At 40.4% G+C, this 22,911-nt stretch overlaps 2 protein-coding genes across 5 annotated transcripts in view; one reads left to right on the forward strand and one right to left on the reverse strand.

Moving 5' to 3' along the window:
• Nucleotides 1-8,479, reverse strand: part of LOC141801883 (E3 ubiquitin-protein ligase RNF19A) — a 29,604-nt gene extending 21,125 nt beyond the window's left edge. The window contains exons 1-2 of one of the 3 annotated variants that reach the window (XM_074685195.1): nt 8,171-8,478; nt 4,229-4,347 (exon numbers count right to left, since the gene is read on the reverse strand). The gene's annotated coding sequence lies outside the window, so the exon portion shown is untranslated. Of the gene's footprint in view, nt 1-4,228; nt 4,348-8,170 lie in introns of all 3 variants that reach the window. The other 2 variants (XM_074685196.1, XM_074685193.1) reach the window with 2 other exon arrangements.
• Nucleotides 8,480-10,710: 2,231 nt separating this feature from the next.
• znf513a (zinc finger protein 513a) lies at nt 10,711-22,419 on the forward strand. 2 transcript variants are annotated; one of them, XM_074685756.1, is made up of 5 exons: nt 10,711-10,849; nt 13,522-13,658; nt 14,113-14,247; nt 19,373-20,140; nt 20,228-22,419. In XM_074685756.1, exons 2-5 carry the CDS (start codon nt 13,619-13,621, stop codon nt 21,181-21,183), a joined length of 1,899 nt encoding a protein of 632 aa, XP_074541857.1. In that variant the 5' UTR covers nt 10,711-10,849; nt 13,522-13,618; the 3' UTR covers nt 21,184-22,419. The 2 variants fall into 2 exon arrangements, with proteins under 2 accessions (XP_074541857.1, XP_074541858.1); XM_074685757.1 differs by having other exon boundaries at nt 10,727-10,849; nt 13,549-13,658.
• Nucleotides 22,420-22,911: the final 492 nt, after the last annotated feature.

Below are 22,911 nucleotides of genomic sequence, written 5' to 3' on the forward strand. Positions count from 1 at the left end.
AATGTAAAACTCCACATGAAGAGCATGCTGTTCCTGCAGCAACACATCATTGTATATGTTAATTTGAGAGTATAGAACAGACATCTCTGCCCTTTGAAAAACTGGCAGCATAAACTGATGATTAGAGTTGATATTTTGGATGTGAGGTTTTTGTTTTTTTTTCACTGTGGTGCTGCAGGAGTTTCGACTCTGAGAGTCCAGAACACAAGAACATAAAGAAAACATGTTTTTGTGGAACAGTTTGTCTGGATGTGTTAAATGCAGGAATGTTCACTTCATGCAGCTAAAGGTTCAAACAAGTTAAAAACACTCTTCACTTAAAAAAAATGCATAAATACGTTTATGAAATAAAGACACAAGGACACAAGTCAGAGGTTTTTGTCAGAAAACATCACTCATAAATCTAAAGGAGAAAATCAGCAAATAGATAAAAGACTTTTCCAAAGGGGACAGAAAAAGCAACACCAACAGAAAGTTCCTTAGAAGAGCTGTAAGCCTGTGCTGGAATAATTGATTATGAGGATCATCGTAGCAATGAACACCATTAGAACAATGTCTTGATTCACTAGTTTAATGCTTTACTTTTCCTAATGCAGCATCATCTCTCTTTAATCCTCACTAATCACTTAATCATTTTTGAGCATGTGCAATAAAAAAACTATTTAAAGAGGGGTATTCTGTTTAAAGAGGGGTGTTCTGTTTTCTCATAATTAAACAAGAATTTAAAGTACCTATGCTGGATGTCCAGACTAAACGTGTACAGATTTTCAAACTTCTACATATTCTCAAAAAAAAAAAAAAAAATTGTCCATGAACTGATCAAAACTCTCCTTTCTGAAAAAAAGGGTGAGATTTTAATGAGATCTTCACAAGACTTGCTGACAAACTTTTCACACACTCAAAAGACACTGGTACAAAGGGAAAAAATACTTTGGCTAAAAAACTGAAAAATGATCAAAAAAAAAAAACCTCCAGCGATGTTAAGACACAATTGGCGATTTAATTCTAAGGTTCCCCCTCACTGTTGTCCCACAGCAAAGTCATGTTTCTTCTTTTAAAATGACAAATTTATCCTTTCAAGAAGATTACCAAAACGGTGATGTCATAATTTCAGCAAATCTTCTTTAAAGGAGTGGGGGCAGGCCTCAAACACCAAGGTCTTAGAGCAACAGCTGCCAAAACAAAGTGTTTTTAAGACAGAGGCTTAAATAAGGGTTTTCTGAAACACCGGAGAGAGAAAAATAGAGATTATTATGAGCTGTAAATCATTTGAAGCTTCTATGGAGGCACCAGAGTGACATAATAAAGACTTAAAAAGCACATACCCACTCTTTCAGTATTAGACAGTTTAACCAAGGAGGGTCTACAACAACTAATGCTGACAGCCTGTATGTCCATAATCTTCCTCCATATCTTCTTTGATCATTTTTACATGACCGACTTTTTCCTTCCACATTAATCCACATAAATCTTAAAACTCAGCGACATTTAATTTTAGATGTACATCATCATTTTAACAATCACAAAGTTAAAAATTTACTAAAAGGTATGGCTGGGACGATATGCAATTTTCCAACTGTTTTTTGGTTGTCAATTTGATTTGAATTGCAAATTTCTGATATTTCTATTTTTGGGGGGATTTTTAGTTATCTTTTTTTGCACCAGACAATGTTGAATGATGATGATGTCTATGGGCTATATCAGGAGCCCTATCTTCCTCCCCTAAAATTACATTGCTAGATAGTCTAAGAAAAATACTTTGCCCTCTGCTGGAGAAAAGCTGCAACTTCTTTGGGTCCAGCTTATCACCAAAGACTAATCTAAGGGGTTTATATTTGAAAAAAAAAAAAAAAAATGAACAGAAAATCGTGATATACAAATGGTAAAATAAAAAAATCCTGATGAGAGATGAGTTTTTTCTTTCCACCCTTACTGAAACAATAAAAAACTGTTAAGACCCAAATGGATGTTAGGCCATTTTCATAAAACATCATAATCTTTGTCCTGGAAAGTGGCAACATCTGTTTTTGCACTGAGAATCATCTGTCTAATGGAGAGCCAGCACAGATGTGAGAACATTAACCTTTTATTAGTGATTGAAGGCAGGAGGTGCTTGCTTTGCCAGTGTTAGCCATAGACTCTGTCATAATGGGTTTCGGACTTTTCTTCTGACAAATTAGTTATAAAGTGGTTTGTTCTCAAACTCTTTTTTTGCAGACGAATCAGAGAAAACAGTCTGAGCTGGATTAAATCATTTCTAGCAACAGTTTTAAACAGTAAAATTCTCTGTTTCTGCTTTTTCCCATTTAGTCTCCTGTGACAATGTTCTGCAGCTGTATGAATATACACAACACGGGCACACACACACGCACACACACATTCCACAGGGACCAACTTTCTCATCCGAAAGCATAAACCTCTGAGATGAAGGCACCACTGTGCTGCTGTTTATTTATAGAGATGATTCCCACACATAAAGACATCAAACACACACACACACACACACACACACACACACACACACACACACACACACACACACACACACACACACACACGTTCAAAGGAGCTGGGCTCACTCTCCTTACACATCCAAGCACGCTGAACTGATGCAAAGCTGCAGAATGGGCTGTTCTTGGAAAACGGTTGAGTGGTGATCCAGCAGCAGAGCAGAGATGAGGAAAGAAGCAGGCAGACACATGACAACTCAGCCTGGTTTGGATAAAGCAGAACATCATGTCCATCTGCTCAATCAGGGTCATGGCTTTGCCTCTTGTTTTCTTTCTTCAACATCCGACCGGATCATTATGTTCTTTTTCTGCAATCATCATAATGTGAGCAGAGCATGTTTGCATCGTTACTGATCATCGTCCTGAATTAGATCAGCCGTCCATCAGAATCTGCTCAAACACACACACACACACGCATTTCCAAACACACACAGGTTATCATGCAGACAAGCATCTAAATTGTTTGGCTGCAGAGCCGGAGGGAAAAGAAGCTGGGTAATGACTGTCTGTTTGTCACAAACAGAATGAAGCTGGGGATCTTGGCTCCATCTAGAAACATCTTAAAAACATGCATTATCTTTAATGACCAGCGGGGGGAGGGCACTCCAGTTCCTACATCAAGTTCCATTGTTTCATTGACTTAAAGAGGGGGTATTAAGCTTTTTTTATTGTCTTTATTCTGTCCCTCTGATGCTCCCGTAGTATCTTTACATGATTAGAACAAATACAAATAAAAACTATTTTCACTTCTCTGGTATTTTAGAAAACCCTATTTCAGCCTCCGCCAGCCCTCCAGAGACCTGTCAAGGGATAGAGCTATGGGCATACCTTGGTGTTTGAGGCCCTCTTCTCTAACATTATGCGATGACATGATCATTTCAGCAAGTCTTGAGAAGATCTTATGCTAGTTTCAGAGCATTTTGATAAGTCTACAGTCAGATTCAGGGATGTCTACAATGTATGGATATGTGGAGGTTTGAAAATCTGCACAATTTTTGTCTGAACGTCCAGGATTATAACTTTGTAGACATGTTAACAATATGGGGGAGCAGAATACCCCCTCTGTAAAGATTTTATGATCCCATGTGACTTTAAGGAAGTCATCACCAATTTGGGGGATCTTCTTAAAGGAAAAAAGTCACTTTAAAAAGAGAAACATAGCTTTGCTGTCTGGCAACAGTGAGGGAGGCTCCTAGATCATAATTCATCATTAATTGAGTCTGATCATTTTCTCTTGCCACATTTTTTAGTTTTATTGCCATAATAGTTTGTACCTTTTGCCTTTTTTGTTTTGTTTTGTTTTGTTTCATTTGACAAAACTGTCTGCAACACTTTGTTTAAGTTGTTGTTCCATTAAGCCCCCCCCCCTCTTCTCTGATTGGTCAGCTATATAGGGGAAGGAGCTATGGATGGACCATGGTGTTTGAGGCCCGCTTCTCTATCCTTATGAGATGACATCAATATTTTAGCAAGTCTCATGAAAGATCTCGTGAAGGTCTCAGGCTATTTTCACTCTCTAGTGTGTGTGTGTGTGTGTGTGTGTGTGTGTGTGTGTGTGTGTGTGTGTGTGTGTGTGTGTCTGTGTGTGTGTGTGTGTGTGTGTGTGTGTGTGTGTGTGTGTGTGTGTGTGTGTGTGTGTGTGTGTGTGTGTGTGTATGTGTGTCTGTGTGTGTCTGTGCAGTACACAGTAAAAAGCTTTCAGGGCCACACACACTCACTTATTCGACCTTCCCTCTGTACTCTGCAGCTCAGCTCTGACGTTCCTCCTCGCCCTGCTCCTTCTGAATGAACGGTTCACTAACACCGACTTGTACAACAATCTGAATTCTCCCCCCGTCTGTGAGGATTACAGAGAATTAAAGGACAAACACAAAATCTGGCCTTGGACTTGTTTTCTGTGCCACAACACAAAGAGCTCCAACATTAAAAATCCTCTTCTTCATGGTGGTGGTTTCGGTTGTGTTGTTATTTCTCAACTTTGTACAACAGAAGCTGCCGCTGCTGGGAAGCTCACAGGCCTGTGAGTTAAGGAGCCACTGCAGAGGGAAAAAATCAATACTGATGAAGAGAGTCTCACGAGAGAGAAATAACCCACTTTAGTCCTGAAAGAGAAATTCTCTGTAGAGTAACGCTCACTGCAGAGTTCCAGTCAGAGAGGTTTCAGTGATAACACACTAATGAGATATAAAACAGTCTCATCCAGAACATGAGCACTGTGGCTCTTTGACCCTGTGACCTGACAACTAAATGACAGCATGCACCCCTCAGCCGCACACCTCAGCCCTAATTCATACAGCAGCAAACCCTCATTTTTAATTCATCTCCAACAGGCAGAGGGAAACTGATCCCCGAGCCAACAGCATGAGCGGACATCATTACATAATGCACTAAGCCTTTGGCTGGAGTCTTGTTTTCTTACCTACTAACATGATTCAGCAGGCTGATTCACAGTCCACTCAAACTGACAACAACACCGCACACATTTAGACATGTTTCTTCAAATAAAAGAGGGAAAACGTCCAGGTTTCTTCAGGTTTTAAAGGGCTACTCCACCAATTATACCAAAATAATCTTATCTTATTACAAGCGTTTATGAGCATAAATGGCTTAGAGATCCCTGCTACAACAGAGAGGATCTCTTCAAAGGGGATTTGCTTCAATACCAGTTTTCACTTACAGTACCAGCAAATATCAAACAATAAAAGTAGCTGTTTTGAAACCACAGCAACAAAAAATGAACTTAAGAGTCCAAAAGCTGTCTAATTTTATCTTTTAACACCACACGTTACGATTGAATATATAAATACAACAAGTGCCTCATTGTGAGCCACCAAAGAGATTTAGAAACCAGAATTGTGTACTGACCTCTGAATGAATTGTGACAGAGAGTCGAGCAGAGACACACACATACAGGCCCCACCATAAAAACAGTTTCTGTGTTCTGTTTTAATGCTTTAATTTTCCCATGATGCTTGCTTTTTACTCTTCCTTTGCTAACAGAATCTGTAGGTAGAAACTTTTGGACTTTCTAACATTACAACAAATGGATATCAAATCAATTTAACGCATTTATCAGTGTAAAATATTTAAAGAAGGGGTAATCTGCTTTGTTATTATATTGTAAACGTGGATATAAAGTAACAATGCTGGATGTTCAGATTATACGTGTGCAGATTTTCAAACCTCTATCCTGTTTAAAAAATCGTACAACCTCCATGAGACTTGCTGAAATGATGACATCATCACATAAGGATCTCCTAAAACATTTGAGAGATGGGCCTCAAACACCAAGGTCTGCCCATAGCGCCTCCCCTGACAGGCCTCCAGAGGGACGGCCAATCAGAAGGTAGGGGGTCCTCTAAAGAGTTTGTTTCAGACAGAGGCTTGTCAAAGGGGCAATAGATAATGATACGATATCAAAAAAATAATTTAACAATGAAACTTTAAAAAATGAGGCAATGCGTTAAGATACAATTACTGATGAAAACATTCTGGAGGCCTCCTCCAGTGTTTCCCACACAGCAAAGTTATGTTTCTCTTTTAAAAATCAAAAAACCCAATGAGTGAAGTCATGATTTCAGCAAATCTCATGTTCATTTCTCTGAAATTTCATGGGATTTCTTTAAATTCAGTGCCATTAAAAAATATTTAAAGAAGGGGTATTCTGCTTTCTCGCATTTTCAACATTTCTACAAAGTACCAATGGTGGCTGCTCAGACTAATTGTGTGCTGATTTTCAAACCTCTACACATTCATGTGATGTAAAAATCCCAGAATCTGTCTGTAAACTGATCAAAACACTATGTCCTAACTAATTCATAGCCCATAGCTCCACCCCTGACTGGCTTCAAGACGCCTGGCAAATCAAAGGAAAGGGGGTCACCTTAAAGAGACAGCAGGGAAATTTTTTTTTTACAGACCTAGGCTGAAATAAGGGTCTTTTCAAACAACACTGGGAGAAAAACAGGGAATTTTATGAGCTGTAGATCATGTAAAGATACCACGAGGACACCAGAGGGATAGGAAAAAGACCAAAAACAGCCCAATACACCGTCTTTAAAGTCCTGAAAAGTTCAACTGCTGAACTTGCATTTTGTATAAGTTATCTCTGTCCTGTCACTGAATGTACTCACAAACAGAAGCGTCAACACAAACTTTAACCTACAGCTTACATTGGGGGGACCCCTGGCCTGCATGTCCTCTGGGCCTGTGCCAAGTAGGTCTGATCTGTAATCCCTCCCTGCTGTTCCGGCTTGGGAGCATTTAACTGAAAGTCCTGAAATTACTAGATTAGCCTTAATGTGTGTTACAAACAGGAAGGCATTTTCAGCTTGAGATTTCAAGGGAGACAGGAAGCTATTGGTTTGAAACGTAGGATACAAGGTTTTTAAATATTAACCTTCTCTTGTAACCAGTTTGGGGCAGATTCCTCTTCACCGTCTGCTGCAGCTGCTGCAGATAAACTTCAGGGGAATGAGTGAGGACCTGTTGCTCAGTTTGGCCAACACAGACGGCTGGCTTTGTGTCCAGGTGATGTCATATGAAAACACATTTGATCTTAAAATTTTGACTATAAAAACCAACCTGAACTTTGACCTCATTCCTTTTCTGCATCCTTCAATTTGAACAAAATGTTCAATTACTGTTCCAACACATATGGAGTGAGTTTAGAGCCATGTTTCCAGACATTATTGTCAATATGGCATCAGATCTGCGTGATAGACTGACAATGACAGATGGGATTATTACACAACCAGCAGCATCTGCCCTGCAGCGTCCCCCCTCTTCCAGAATACCAAACAGAGAGAAATAGGACATCCTGAATTTTGTCCTTAGCGTGAACCGTAGCATCACTTTTAGGGGTTTTGGAGGACACTTGTTAGCACGCTGTTGCTGTGCGCTCCATGAACGCAGAAGGAGGTCACTTTTCTAGTCTGATGAGCTGAGTTGTGCCTTCAGCGGAGGGAAACCTGATGATACACCCTGTTAAATATCTGTGCGTTGGAAGTGAGCCCACATCAGCAATGCGGGTTTCAGAGGCATGAGAGTGACCTCAGCCTGCCCCCCCTCAAACACACTCACACACACTCCTCGGCATCCCTCACATAAATATTCTGCTTTTGTAGCATCATGTGGCTTCAACACTGACTCTTAGTGACCTCTGCTTTGTGTTATTGAATAACCATAATATGGGGGATTAGCTGGGCATGATATTATATCACAGCAGGGTGCATTTGTAAGAAATGTCATAACAGTTGTGTGTTTATTTTGACGTGTAGTGGTATAAAATTGAAACAACAGGCGTGTTATTCCACCTCTGATCCACATTAACATAAAGGAAGGCCTGCAGGTTGGAGAAAGAGGATGCTTCTGCACCTTTAAGGAGCTAAACACGCAAATACAGCCCCCATAGTTACAATAAATAAAGTAATGCGCAGATTTCAATAGCTCCACTTTAATAATTCAGAGAGAGGTCTGTCCAGGACATCAGTGTGCTGTTGCAGGGAGTGGCATGTTTAATGGGCTACGTATTCGCATCCACCTCCACCTCCTAACATCCATCACAGACACGAGAAACAGAGAAAAACGCGCACTCACATTGCGCATTCGAGAGTCTGATGTTAAACACGGAGTATTTTTATTGCGTAAAGGTATCTTACCTCTGCTCGGTGCGCGGCGTCTTCTCTCTTTGCAGCGTAGAAATCAACAACAGGCTCCTCCCCTCCAGGACCAAACACCACCGCAGAAATCTCCTTTATCTAGATGTCACCAATGAAGCTGCCCACAGGATGGGTGTTAGAGGCATGCGGGTCAGGTTAAAAGCAGGGTTAGACCGGGTAGAGAGGCAGAGAAGAGTCGATCCCCCTGGTTCAGAGCTGCAGACTGACGGGCTGAGCGGTGCGGCGGCCTGAGGGGAGGCACACTGCGGTGACATGAACCAATGAGATGACGCAGAATCCCAGGATCTCCTATTCATAAATGCCCAGTGTCAGAAAAAAGGAAAACAGGGGTTCTCACATGTTCTCAGAGCCAAGTATACACAGACCTGCACAAAAAGCTAAATATGACCTGCTGCTGACTGTTTGATCTAAAATAAAAATGGGGTCATGAGGTTTTACAGACTTTCAAGTGGGGTAATATGAGGTTTTAGTCAACAACATGTGCTGTAGCCACAGAGGATGGTGCACCTCTGTTAAAATGTATGTACAGATGATTATCAATTGACTTCTTCCTGTTGTGGCAAAAACATTTACTTTAAACAGGGGGTCATCTGCTCTCATGTATTGTGAACATGTAAATAAAGTAACAATCCTGGATGTTTAGACTAAACATGAACAGATTTCCACACCCTTGCGTATGCATATGTTGTAACTCGATGAATTAGTGCTGGCCAAGCAGAATAAAGGTTTTTTTATTTTTATTTTTTGGAACCTTAAAGAACCCTCTCACTCTGTGGGTGCACCAGAGGGAGGAAATAAAGCCCCCCAAAATTTGCAACACTAAGTGACCCCTCCAGGACCTTTGCATGTTAGAGGCAGTAATAGGCAGCATTATGTATCGTGAGTGGATTTTTAGCACATGAGCAGGATGAGAAACCTCTTCAAGGTTTCATTATGTATAAAAAACTATGTTTTATCTCTACATTCAAGTACCGGGGTGGTGTGCTAGATTTTGAGGGGCCCTCCTTGCTCCCTTTTGGATCTTCCCCTGTCTTCTGAAGCATATCCAGAGGTTCCTGGGCATGCACAATTTAGTTTCACTAAGTTCAGACTCCTTATTTCCTGCGAGTTTAAGAGTTTTGAAATTGGAAGGATTTTAGTTGATGGTTACTTTTATTTTGAAAGGTCAAGGCTCCAAGGACACTGGTAAATTTCTCTTTAAATTCAAACAAGTCAGGACTGCATATGTTTCAGCTTCTCTGTAGATGAGAACAGCCACTACTGTAGTTTGAAAAAGCATTAGCATTGTCATCTAGTCAAATTTATGAGTCGTGGGTTAAAAACAAATGCGTGTCCTGACATTTTTACACGTTTTATTACTTTTAAGAAGCTACAGAAAATATATCACAGCTACAGATTTTATTACCTGGCTCTAAGACAGACATTTTAAATAAATTTGCACAAATAGTTTCTGGAAGGACAAAAATGCTCTAATGTGATATATGTTGTGTGTATGAAGAGAGCAACTGCGTGAAGCTCCAACTCAGTAGAGCAGCACAGGAGGGTCAGTGGTTGACATAAAGGTCGTGTGAAATACTGTCCAGAAAATTATCTCAAATTTCTTTAAAATAAAGAAGAAAGAAATTTAAATTTAAAAATAAAAAATATCTTATTTACCTCCATCGAGGTCCTGCCATTACTTCACTTGATTAAGGAAACACATTTCCTGTTGCATCTCAATTTTGGGGCATATAAATTTGAACTGACGGGAATGTAAGTAGAGGACGATACAAAAAAAGGGGTGAGGCTGAAAAAATACCGCAAACATGATGAGTTTCGGAAACGGAAATACGAACTAAACGGAAATGTATACAACATGTATGGAATCAAGTTACAGCCTCACTCAGACAACGACACATCCGGTGTTCGCTTCTGGCCTTCACAATGAAAGTCATCGGTTAAGATAAGCGTATCACCTTTAATAACTAAAAAAAGCAGTAGAAATATAACTAATTGTTTGGCTATTTTGGAAACATGGAAATTGAAAAATAATGAAGTATAAAATATTTTTTTTAATCTCAGGAAAATTTACACTAGTTTTTTGTTGTCGAAGAGATTTAGGGAGAACTGAATCAGTTTTCCCCAAATTTCTTGGACTAAGGCTGAGTAGTAGAAGCTTACTTTTAATGTTCCTTTTTTTGTTCTGTGAGAAAAGTATCTCTGCTTAAACAATAAAAACTTTGGGATAAGTTCATGTGGACATATTTTTGGAATTTCTTCATTTTTCCAAGAGGGACTACTGGAGATGGTATATCCAGTGGTATTTTCAGTGAGTTGACCCACCCTATAAAAACCTTGAATTTAGTCAAATTTACGATATTAAATTTTAGGTTTGCTGTATATTCAAGCTCCAGAGTCACCACGGTCGAGCAGAATTTGAGAGGTGTCTTTTATTTTGAAGGTCACACGCCGGAAGTTTCTTTGTTGTTGCTGCTGTTGGATCTCAGACGAATCAGAAAATCAATTAAGTTATGAAAAATATCGTTAATTGCCTTTCTTTGTCAGCGCAGCTCATGAAGAAATGGCGGATCTCCAGACTTTGTCCCTCCGCTGTGTCTGATGGCTCTCACAGATCCGACAGGAAGCTTTTTAACCGACGGGAGCATTTACGTCTTTCAGGTGAGTTAGCCTCATAGCTCCTTGGCTAATTCAGCTGAAGGCTGTGTGTTAACATGTTTGTTAAATGAATAGCTAAAAACAATGACAGTCATTAGCAGCAACGAGCCTTTACGTTTAATGTGGATACTCTGAAGATAGCAATGTGTCCGTTTTATTTGTCTCTGATATGTCTTAATGTCAGTTACAGTGACAAGAAGCATCAGAGCTAATGTGTTAGCCGCTGAGCTACAATAGCATTAAAGATACACAGAGGTGAATGTTTCCTCCTGTCTCTGATAAATTAGTTAATCATTTATTTCACCCACGTCCTCTTCACTCAAATCTATAAAAACGTGATTTGACACTTGAGGAAAGCTGCTGTGAGCTGGCTTTGTTGGGTCATTATAGATGTTCTATTAATCATGGATACACTGCGGTAAATGAGACATTAGCTTTGTGATCTAGCCTTTAGTTATGAGCCATCCAAGTCGACATAACACGATCTAACTGAGGAATTTCAATCAGTAAAAATACAACATAATGTTTCAGTGATGTTTTGAGAAGATATCATGTTTGAAATTATTTTTGGGAAATTTAAAAGAGATGTCACGTTCATCCAGTATTCTCAGATGTCAATATTTACAGCTTTCTGTCTCCTTCCATTAAATGTATGTACTGTCGTGAAGTTCAGGAAGCTGCACACATTTGTAACATGTTTTGTTTTATACTAGAATCTAGATGAATGTTTTATTTCGTCTCTTGGAGAATAATACATTGAACAACAGTTATGCATTAACCATAAACCTTTTGTTATTGATTATAGGTAAACAAAACATACGTTTAGTAATGAGTGTAAGAAAAATACTCATCCAATTCAGTACTCGGAGAAACAAAAAGCTATTAAAATTATTACACTGTAATATATGTAAATAATACCATAGGTTCTTCTTCTTCTTCTCCATTTAGGAACATAATACTATCCTCAGGTGATGGGGTAGTTTAAGTAACGTGTTGTTTGCTCTTTTTGATAAGGTAGGGTTAAGTCAGACAGAGCTGTTAATGTTTGGAGGGGGAGTATTTGGATAGTTGGGGCTGTGACGTTAAAAGCACTGCCCCCCAAGATGCGGTACTAGGTCTTGGTGATGTGGGTCAGGAGGTCAAGATAGGGAGTGGTGTTTGAGAAAATCGCTCAGGTGTAAGAAGGCAGGGTTATGTAGGGTTTTTGTGAGTGATTAGGTTGTTTTTGTGAAGTTGATTCAGTGCTGAATGAGGAGCCAGAGAAAGGTGCTTACAGAGGGAGGTAATGTGAATTTTGCACATATTGTAGTTTTTGAAGGTCAATAGAGAGAAGGCCTCTTATTTATTTAAATAAACTAGTTTGTAATCAGCAGATAAAGCAGACAAGTTTGTCAGTTTGCAGCTGATGAAGCCTTCATAGTACTCTGGTAATAAAGCAGTGAATAATAATTATAATTATAAAATTGATAATTATAACAATAAAAAATATTGATAACAGAAGAAAGATGCTGCTCAAAGAACTCCAAAAAATATACATTTACAAAGACTAACAAAAGAAAATACTGAAATGTTAGAAAACTGAGAGAAATTTATAAAACTAAGCAAAAAATACCAAATTTGTTTTTGTTGTGCAACATTACCAAATATCATTAAGCATGTTCTTGTTCATAGTCACGTACATTTTAGAGTTAAAGCACATCAGCTGTCTGGGCAGGAGGAAGCAAGGGACGAGTCGAGATTTTTGAATAATTATTTAATAATGAAAAGTTTAATAGTTTACGTGACTATTAGCTTGTCTTAAAAAATGTGTTTTTCATCATTTTGTTTTTTCAGTTTTATTTTACCAGCCTCTTCCTCTCGGAATGTAACATGATGTAACTTCCAGAGGGTGCTTATAGGGCATCTGACAGTTGTTAGCTTTGTGGCTTTAAATAACCAAAAACTTCCATGATTACATCACGAAACTCGAAATAACATGACAGAGCACGAGAAAACATGACTGCCAGGTGTTGGTAATACAGGTGCAGCTATGTGAGATCCAGAACTGGAAAAAAACGTTTCAACTTATGCAGTGTAAAAGAGTTCTGGGAGGAACTTCTCTAAAGATATGAATTAAAAAGGAGGTCATGCTCAAATGTGCTTGAAAAAGGCGTATCTAACTAGCTGTCATCCACTTTGCACAGCCATTAAATGGATGTTTATGTCTGTTTATGTCTAGAGAGGGGGTGGGAAGTATTCAGATAATCAGCAAATAGTTAGCAGTGACTATCAAATAGTAGTTTTGCCTGAAACACCCATCCATGGAGCAAACAACATTAGTAAACCACAAAGTGTTTAAAGTGGGACACAGACTGAAGGAAGTACAAAGTATTGTGAATGAGCAAGTTTTGAGTTTTCATTTATATCATTATTACAACAGCATCACCACAACATCACCATCTTCATAAAACCTCAATGTCATCATCATCATCAATGCCATTATCATCAAATCCAGCACCAAATAGCAAAAGTGAGAGAGGCGCTAAAACATGAGTCAGAGGAAGAACGTGCTCATCAGGCTGATTTAGGAGGTTTAAATTTGCCGCAGGAGGGCTGATGCTGTTTATAGACGCCATCAGTACATGAGACTTATTGCCTAATAATGTGTTTTCATTCATTTTGTCTCATGTTTCTAGAAATACTGACGTTTGTCTTCCAATTAGACGAGGATGAGCTGATGGTCGCGGAAGTCTGCAGGAAGACGTTCCCTAAAAAAGAGAGGCTGACTGGAAGATGCCAAGAAAAAAACAACAGAATCCACAGCCAGTCAAGTGTGAGTACTCAGTGTCAGCAGCTGTACTGCTCCCTCCCTTTAAGATATCTGTCAGGGTGTCAGGCACCAGAATGACCAGCAGATGGCAGCATTGAGCCGCAGAGCTGGACGGCCTTGACTTGTCCCTGTAGTCATTTTCTGACAGCTGTGAGATCCCTGTTTGGATGCCATCAAGCTTCAGAGACCAAAACCAAGAATTTTAGGCCTCATTAGCTGTAGCTGCAGTGGAAGAGTGCCATCTGTCAACATGTTAGCAGCTCACTTTTGTTGACAGGATGCTGATTTTGTTGATGGAGTGACCTCCTCTCTCTTTCTGAATGACGTTGGCCTTTTTACCTTCTACTTCCACATCCAAACTTTAAAGATAGAATCAGGAGAACAGAGGAGAATCAGTCTGCTTTAAGCTTTAGCTTGATAATATTTTTCATACGTTGATCTCTTTGTCTCTCTGCAGTGGATTCTGAAGATGGTGTAGTCCTTGAAGCCCCAGAAAACCTTGCATTAGACACAGACTTCTTTCTCGGACACGACCTGGAATTTGATGATCCTGATCATGAAAACAAGATTCTAGGTCTGGAAAAGTTCACAGGTTTGTTTTAAATTATTTATCCTGTAAAAGTTGAAATGCTAAGATCTTGATGCAAATTACAGTATGAAGACTCACTGTGGCTGCTCCCTCATTGGTCGGTTTGTGTGCCAGCTCAATGTTCTGAAAAAGGTCTGGTACTGCTGTCTCTCCTCCCTCTGTTACACTCCTCTGAACACACGCTGTAGGGACGGTTTCCAGTACTACATTCAGATGTTATTACTCGGGCTATTGACCGTAACACATTATTGCATGCATGTCATTTTCTGAGATGTTATAGCGTTGATTATTTTTCCACTGAAAATGATCACATGAGTCCTGCTTAGAATGCAAATGCACATGAAGCTTTATTCATCTGAATGTCTCCTTAAAATATTCAACAATAAAAACAAACTTCACAGGAAATTAAAGTGAGACCAGAGGTTGTGACATTTAGTGACAAGAAGCTGCTTCTTTGGACTGATATGATGAAGTGAAATGTTTTGTTTGATTATTTTTCTCAATTCTTTTATCCAGTTCTGTGAATTTTCAGTGAACTTTAGGAGGTATGCTTAGTATAAATAAGTATATACTTTTAAGACCGGATGCAACATGTAGGTCATTTCAGATGGCGTCGTCCATCTTAGCTGTTTGAAAAGCCTTTTGTGAAAAGAAATAAAAACGAACACAAAGTTTCTACTCCATGTTTATTTCATCAAATTCGGGCGCATTTCATAGGCCACTTGTCTTAAAAATGATGACACCGTTGAAATGACGCACACGTCACATCCAACCTTAAAGGGATATACACACAAATGTTGCATCTGGTCAAAATGAGTTAACAGTGAAAGACGAATCAAAGATCAATGTTATTAGAAATCTAATTCTTGTGGAATTGATAAAGCTTCTCTAATTTTATGAGGCAAGGCATGAAAGTCTGCCCTCAACATGTGAGAAACAGGTAGGCATGCCGACTGAGATAAGTCTGATTTGCTGCGCCTGCATGCTTAGCTCCTGAGTGGTTGCTTAAACTCAAAGTGCTTTGGTGATGTTTAAATTCTGTTTGACACATTTTATTTTTTGATGTAACAATGAAGCCATCATTTATTTGAAGAGAAATGTGACTTTTAAAAGTTTTGAAGTGTTGTTATTTCTCATCATAGCGGGAAGCAGGAAGACACTGCTATAAGTTGAGAGCTAAAATTAAGGTTACGAACAAGCGTTACCCCACTCTGGCACAGCAAATGCCACAGTGAACACTGCAACATCCGCTCAGCATCCCGTGTCTCACTCTTTAAGCAGTTAGCTCACAGTGGAAGCATCAGTGTTGTGCTTGTGTTTGTGCTTGCAGTTATTTTGCAAAACTTTCAGACTTATTTAAAAAAAACACCCTGAAAAAGTTGCATCTGGGTATGCAACAGCACAATTTGATGACGATTGCCAAACTCATTTTAGAAACATCCTGAAAGGAAGGAGGAAGCAGAGCTCACTGGGCAGGTTTTTTTTTATCAGAAACACCAGCGGATGAAAGTGAGGAAAGCGTAGAGAAAAGGGTAAAAATCATCAATTAAGATTCAATTATTCACTTGAGCCTTTCTCCTTCACCTCTGTCAGCATCTTCGAGTCATCTGGTCTTCATGTAATGTATAAGTACTTGTAAGTTCAATTTTCTTTTTTCTTTTTTCTTTTTTAAAAACAAAAAAATCATGGTGATTTTTGTGGGTCTAGAACAGATTAATGACATTCCAATACGATTAAACTCCTAAGTCAATGCACCACTGAACTGACTTGTAATCAGAGTTAACACCAACAGCCCTATTATCAAGTAATAAAACCTAAATTCTAAGGTGCAGATAACAGAAATATGGTGAATAAATAGCTCAAACAATATGCTACCACGTGCCTCTTTAAGTATTTGCTATGTAGCTTAGCATTCTTAGGGCTGCATTCATGAAATGCAGTCTCATCCACATAAAACAGACAATTACATATGTTAACGGTCTTGACAGAAAGAGCTTAGCATTAGTAATAGAAGGACCTGTTTTATTTAATGAGGAATTGAAATTATTGAGTTACCTATTCAAAGATAATACACTGCATAGCTGCCACACAAATCTACAAACAAAAATCTGAGTAACTGGTGACCAGTGACCAGACAGAATAAAGTTTGATTTATTCTTGGTGTGTCCATGGGGTCCGCATAGTTTTGTGGTCCTTTACAAGCAAAAAGTAGTTACCTTTCCACCCCCCAAAATGTATAACGTCCGCATAGAGGTGCCCAGACAAACAAGAGCTCCAAGTGTCTGAAGTTTAAAAAAATACTTCACCACACAGAAATCACCATTGTACACATGGCTACACTTGGCAGAGAAGAGGAATTTGCAAAAAAAAGTTTTCAACATTTTAAACAACTTCTACTCTAATTAAGTACTGTGATAGACATGCATTTGGAATACACCGCTCCCTGCAGCTTGGGAATAGACGCCGCGCAGAGTGTTAAAAGGCATAAACGCCACACATATTCTCTAATGCTAATTGTGGGCGTGTCATTTCTGTGGATCTACTTTTTTGTGAAAAGTATAACCCAGCCTTGAGCGATCCCTGAATTTGTTGGAGCTAAAAAGATGGCACAAAATCTTCATGAGACTTGCTGAAATTCTGAGGTCATCGCATGAGGATCACCTAACTTGTTCATGAGACGTTGGAATGGCGGGCCTTAAACACCAAGGCCTCCAGAGGGCTGGCCAGTCAGAGTGAAGGGAGTTTGTAGAGCAGAGAGCTTTAAAGAGACAACAGCTGAAATTAAAAAAAAAAGATTTCAGACAGAGGTTTTCTAAAACACCAGGGAGAGAAATAATCATGTAAAGCTACCACAGGGGCACCAAAAGAACAGTACCTCTACGATTTGAACCAGACGTTGTTTTTACCTCCTGCAGTTAGCCTGGGACTGAACATGTGACGCAGATAATTCTTATGGTTCCTCCGCTGAAGGAAACACAGCTGTGATGGTTTCATTTGGACTCTAAGGTTTGTTTCACAGAGATAAAGAGTCCCCCTCCTCCACCACCACCACCTCTGTGCCTCAGTAAGAGAAATGGAACTCACAGCTCATATTTCCCAGCATGCCTCTTTGTCAGAGAGAGTGATTTGAAAATGGAAAAGTAGAGAAAGGAGCTGAGACGCCATTATTATATAATGGTCATAAAAATAGGACTATTACCATCAAGGACACCATTATAGGAGGGCACGTATTCATCATCATCATCATCATCATCATCATCATCATCATCATCAGCCTCTGCTCCCACCACCATTACCGTTTCCCCCTCATCATCATCATCATCATCATCATCATCATCATCATCATCATCATCATCATCATCATCATCATCATCATTATCATCATCATCAGCTGCAGCCTCACCATTACAGTCATCATCATTATCATTAGGCTGGTAATCATCACTGAGGGGTTTCCAGGGGGCAGATAAAAGGGCAGCCTGAACCCTCGCCTTCCTCACATCCTGCCTCGACTGCTGGGGAAGAAGTCGCTTTTCTTTCTTTCTTTCTGCAACAGCGTTTGAAATCTCGAAGCTTTTCTTCTTTCTCCTGTCTGAAGAGCTCAAACGGAGTAACCGCACACAAAGCTCAGGCGACCTTGCTGTAACTCTGTGAGTATCAAATATTTCTGTGAGGATTCTCACTTTCTGTTTGGCTTCGAGGGGAGATGCTCTGAGCTGAAGTTTCTTTTAATCTGGAGGGTTTTTGACGGATAAAGAGGGCTTCTTAAATCATTCAGGGGTAGAACAGTTCAACTAAAGTCTAGGGTTTGTTTCTGATAAATGTCTGCATATGATGAGTTTGGTCTTGGTTGAGATTTCTGCTTCTTGTTTTAAGGCTGCTGCTCTAACCCTTCCTCTTACGTGTATCCAAGAGATTATGAACTGTGGTTGTCTGTGGCTCAGTGGTGGAGACTTCATATCTCGATCTTGATCAAAGTGGTTTTGTCCAGACTCTCTGCCTCGAGAATGGCATCAGTGTGTGACTCTGCTTTGTTATTGCTGATGGAGCTTCACACAGCAGCCTCTACCATCAGTGTGTGAACATGCAGTGAAAGTGGGCGGCTGTGGCTCAGTGGTTGAGTCGATTCAAGCAGAAAAATGTCAGCACTTGTGATAGTGGTTTGCTGAGGAGCAGGGAGCACAGAGAGGGACAGACAGAGACTGAACCGACTGGTCAGGGGAGCCAGATCTGTCCTGGGTGAGAGGAGGATGCTGGCAAAGTATTTCCTGGCTGAGACCCCAATCCTGTAAGATCAGAGCACTACCTACCACAGGTCATTGCTCCCGGCTGCATTAAGACTTGACAGCATAAACAATAAACATAACTGGACCCACACTTATCATGCGAGCTAATATATTTAAAGTATTTAAACAATACATTTGTACATCTTTTCCTCTCATTGTTTATTCTTTAATTAAATTGTTCTCGTGTACCTTATGTAAATTTGTACATTTCTAAATGTTGGGTTCTTAAAACTGTTTCTTATTTCATTACTGAGTTTTGCAACTTCTTGCTTTAACAGCAAAATTTTTCTCCATGAAAGATCAATAAAGAAGATTCTACTTTTATAGAATAAAACAGACAGCATTTGAAACACCAAGTCTGATTTCTTTTCTAAGTATTAAACAATTTGGCCTTCACCAAAACTACAGAAACATGGAAAAATATCCCTATTTTTTCCTCACAAAATTTTATCCAAAGACATTTGAGCAAGTTAAAAAAGTGTTTTTGACTCCTAAAATAATCTTGTGTATGTAACTTCTTGGAAACTTTTTACCTTTTTATATTGAGAGTGAAATATATTCATTTTTTAACATATATACTCGTTAATTCATATTCAACAATATATTTAACAATGCCAACGTTGGACAGTCAGAGACAAAAGAAACCCTCATCCTGTACAGTTTTATTCTCGTGTTATTATCTTCTGTGAACAAGATCAAAACATTCACCTTTTAGAACTTCAGAGTCGACATGTTGTGTTTTTGGTTAATTTGTGTAAATATGATTTTAACAGCCACATAAGAGACTAAATGCCAGTCGTGTTCATGTTCCTTCATCCTCTCCTTCTGTGTGTCTTGTGCAGAAGTAGCAGCTGAGATCGGTTTCTCCGTCTATCCTCTGGCTGATGAGGAGAGCCCTGCCTACAGCCAGCTCAGCATGGAGAGTGAAACAGAAAACTCACACGGCGCCACCGACAACGGGAGAGAAGACGAGGGCCGTGGATCCCAGTCGGAGCCCACTTTTCCTCCTTACCTGTCCTGCAGGGGCTGCGGTCAGCTCCGCGATGAACCTTTAGGACCAGGCATCGACCTGGTGGGTCCGTTTTGCCTCAGGTGCTGCAAAGCCTCGAGGGACGCTAAAAGCACAGACTTCTGCTCCCCGTTTGGGAGCATGAGCGGGATCCGCTCAGGTTTGCAGTTGGACGATGACGATGTAGGAGATGGGATGGGAGACAAAGATCTGTCCGCTGACGACAAATTCCCCAAACTGCACTCGTGTCACCTCTGCGGCTTCTCCTCCCGCTACGCCAACCACGTGAAGCGTCACATGAAGACACACAATGGGGAGAAACCATACAACTGTCCGCTGTGCACTTACGCCTCAGCTCAGCTGGTGAACCTGCAGAGACACCTGCGCATTCACACCGGGGAGAAACCGTACAAATGTGACAGCTGCACATTTGCCTGCAGCTCCCTCGGAAACCTCAAGAGGCACCAGCGCATGCACGTTCCTTCTTTGGGGATGGGACATGATGTGCCGCCACAACGACCTCCTGGGGGACAGATCGTCCTGAAGAGGCAGCTGAGCGGGCAGAGAGCCAATGAGGACGTGTCTCCTGCTTCAGCCAAGGGTAATTATCACTTCTTTTTTAATTCCAAAAAACAAGGATGTTACTGTCCTCAATAAATGTTTTACTCACTCTCCTCTTTTTTTGAAGTTTCAGAAGTTGTGAGACCGACTTCTAACCTGAACCTGGGCACACAGAACAATGACTACCTGCCAGCCTTTGATGGCTTAAAGGGGGCGTCGCCTCCGCCTATCCCAGCCCCTAACCCACCCCCTGGACACCAACCTCCTCTCCTGGAAAACACAGGCAGCGGAAGCAGCCGAACTGGTAGAGGGGGAGTGACAGACAGTGCCCCCCTCCCTCCGTCACTTTTCCCTTTTACCTGCCGACTGTGCGGCGTTGTCCTTGAAGACGAGGATGGAACCTCGGCACAGATTTGTGCTAAATGCACCCTGGAAATGCTCACTAAAGACTCATCTTCTTCTCCTAACAGTCCTGGTGAGCGCAGCGACAAAGTGTACACCTGTGCCGCCTGCCCCTTCCTTACACACTACCCCAACCACCTGGCACGCCACATGAAGACTCACAGCGGGGAAAAACCGTACAAGTGCCCACAGTGCGACTACGCCTCAGCGCACTTTGACAACCTCAAGCGGCACCACAGGGTGCACACCGGTGAGAAACCATACAAGTGCCATTTGTGTGATTACGCCTGCGGGAACCTGGCCAACTTGAAGCGCCACCAGCGCGTGCATTCTGGACTCAAGCCGTTCCAGTGCGCTGTGTGCAGCTACAGCTGCAACCAGAGCATGAACCTGAAGCGGCACATGCTGCGACACACGGGGGAGAAACCGTACAAGTGTCAGGAGTGCGGCTACACAACGGGGCACTGGGACAACTACAAGAGGCACCAGAAGAAGCACGGCCTCGCCACGGACGGCTGGGTGAAAGTCCCGAGCACAGGCGGTGACAGAGAACAGGAGGCAAGGAAAGGCATCGGAGGAGGAGGTCAGACTCAGAGGAAAGAAACAGGAGTTGATATGCAGTACATGTCCAGGGAGGGGGGACAGACGGTCCACTCATGCTACAAACTTGAGATTGTTTAAAATAAAACTCAGCAAAACTAAGCTACCAGCAACTTAATGTTTCTTTTTCACAGAGCCTTTATATTGTTTTGAGTGTTTGTCACATGTCTTCAGAGGCTGCTAATTTCTCATTTGTAGATCTCGCACAGTATGAACACTATTGTTTTGAATATTTTCATCCTGTTTTTTTTTTATTTTTTTTAATCAGAAAGGTGGGTGAGTCTGAGTTTGTGGGAAGCAAAAGGGATTTATTGTCCTGTCGCATTGCCCCCTCATTTTACACGACACAAATCAACACTACCAAATACTCCTGAACACTTCAAGCGTGCACACTTTGAGCTGCACTGTGTAGCTTATTTATAATTTGTGCCAAAAAAATATTATGTTAACCTTCCTGATTGAATATTTCCCTGTCTACAAGCAAAGTGCTTTTCAGTCGATCTGGATCCGTCTCACTCTTTGTCTTTGTCTCATTTGTTTGTGTCAACCCTCTAAATAATCTCCCCTGTCTTTTGTTGATCGTCATTTAACCCCTCAGGATTAGAGAAATGTGATCTGGCACGCTGAATATTGTAAAGAAACTCATTTTAAGTCACGAGCTCTGAGATAGCATGCAATAGCATCTTGAAAAGATTCTCTCCAGTCTGGACTTTGTTTATGTTTGTGGAAAAAAAGCACAACTCTAAACCTACAGGTGCATTCTGACAGTGAAAAGGGAATAAAACGTGGAAATCACGTTTATGTGAATCAGCATTGGCGCTGATATGATTTTCCTTGCTACAAAAAAGCTCTTTTTACATATCACAACACTTAAATCTACAGAAGGGATGTGTTTTCCTTTGAGGAGTTTCTTTGATTACTGTTACTGTGAATTAGCCCTTACTCGTGTTATTTACTTGAAAGTATATGATGAAACCATTAGACAGCATGTGTGTGTAATAGTTCTATTTTTTTAATGTGACTGTAACACACTGCTAGAAGTGCATACTTAAATATCTGTCATTGTTTGTTTTGTTTCGTTTTGTTTTTTTAATCATTTTGAATGTGTGACATGTCGTTTAGTTACCATGGGAAAAATAGGGACTGTGTTTGAATTACTACTATATGCAAGTGAGATTGTTCAGGTCACCAACTTTCCATGATGAGATGGAGAACATGTTGTTTAATACTGACATCCCGTAAGTGTCGTTTTATGTCTTTATGCAGTGTCTCATAAATGCCTTAAGTGAGGATTTTGAAATAAACATGTGGATTTCATGTCATTGAATGTCACATAATGGACTGGATCTCTGTTTTTATCTTCCTACAGTGAACATGGAACTACTGAGGTAACTGATATTTTAAAGAGGGGGTATTGTGCTTTTTGTTGTCTTTATTCTGTCTTCTGGTGCTCCCGTAGTATCTTTACATAATTTTTACAGCTCATAAAAATCTAGATTTTTCTCTCCCTAATGTTTAGTTGAAGCATTTATTTCTATTTTTATTTTTGTAGTCTTTATTCTGTGTCTCTGTTGCCTCTGAACCATCTTCACATGATCTAAAGCACAAAATATTCCTATTTCTTTCTCACTGGTGTTTTATAAAACCGACATTTCAGCCTCTGTCTGAAAGACTTCATTTTGGCTGCTGTCCCTTTAAGGCTCCCAGCTCCACAGACCCCCTTCCCTCTGATTGGTCAGCATTTGAGAGGCCTGTCAGCAGCAGGCCTATGGGCAGACCTTGGTGTTTGTTTGGTCAGTTCACAGTCAG

Source organism: Halichoeres trimaculatus, unplaced genomic scaffold (genome assembly GCF_033239565.1).
Source record: "Halichoeres trimaculatus isolate MK-OKI-2021-1 unplaced genomic scaffold, fHalTri1.1 fHalTri1_scaffold_13, whole genome shotgun sequence".
NCBI lineage: Eukaryota > Metazoa > Chordata > Actinopteri > Labriformes > Labridae > Halichoeres > Halichoeres trimaculatus.

Coding starts and splice junctions, on each gene's coding strand:
- znf513a (XM_074685756.1), top strand. CDS start 13,619: ATGCCAAGAAAAAAACAACAGAATCCACAGCCAGTCAAGT. Junction 13,659..14,112: donor GAATCCACAGCCAGTCAAGT/GTGAGTACTCAG, acceptor GTCTCTCTGCAG/TGGATTCTGAAGATGGTGTA. Junction 20,141..20,227: donor GTCTCCTGCTTCAGCCAAGG/GTAATTATCACT, acceptor CTTTTTTTGAAG/TTTCAGAAGTTGTGAGACCG.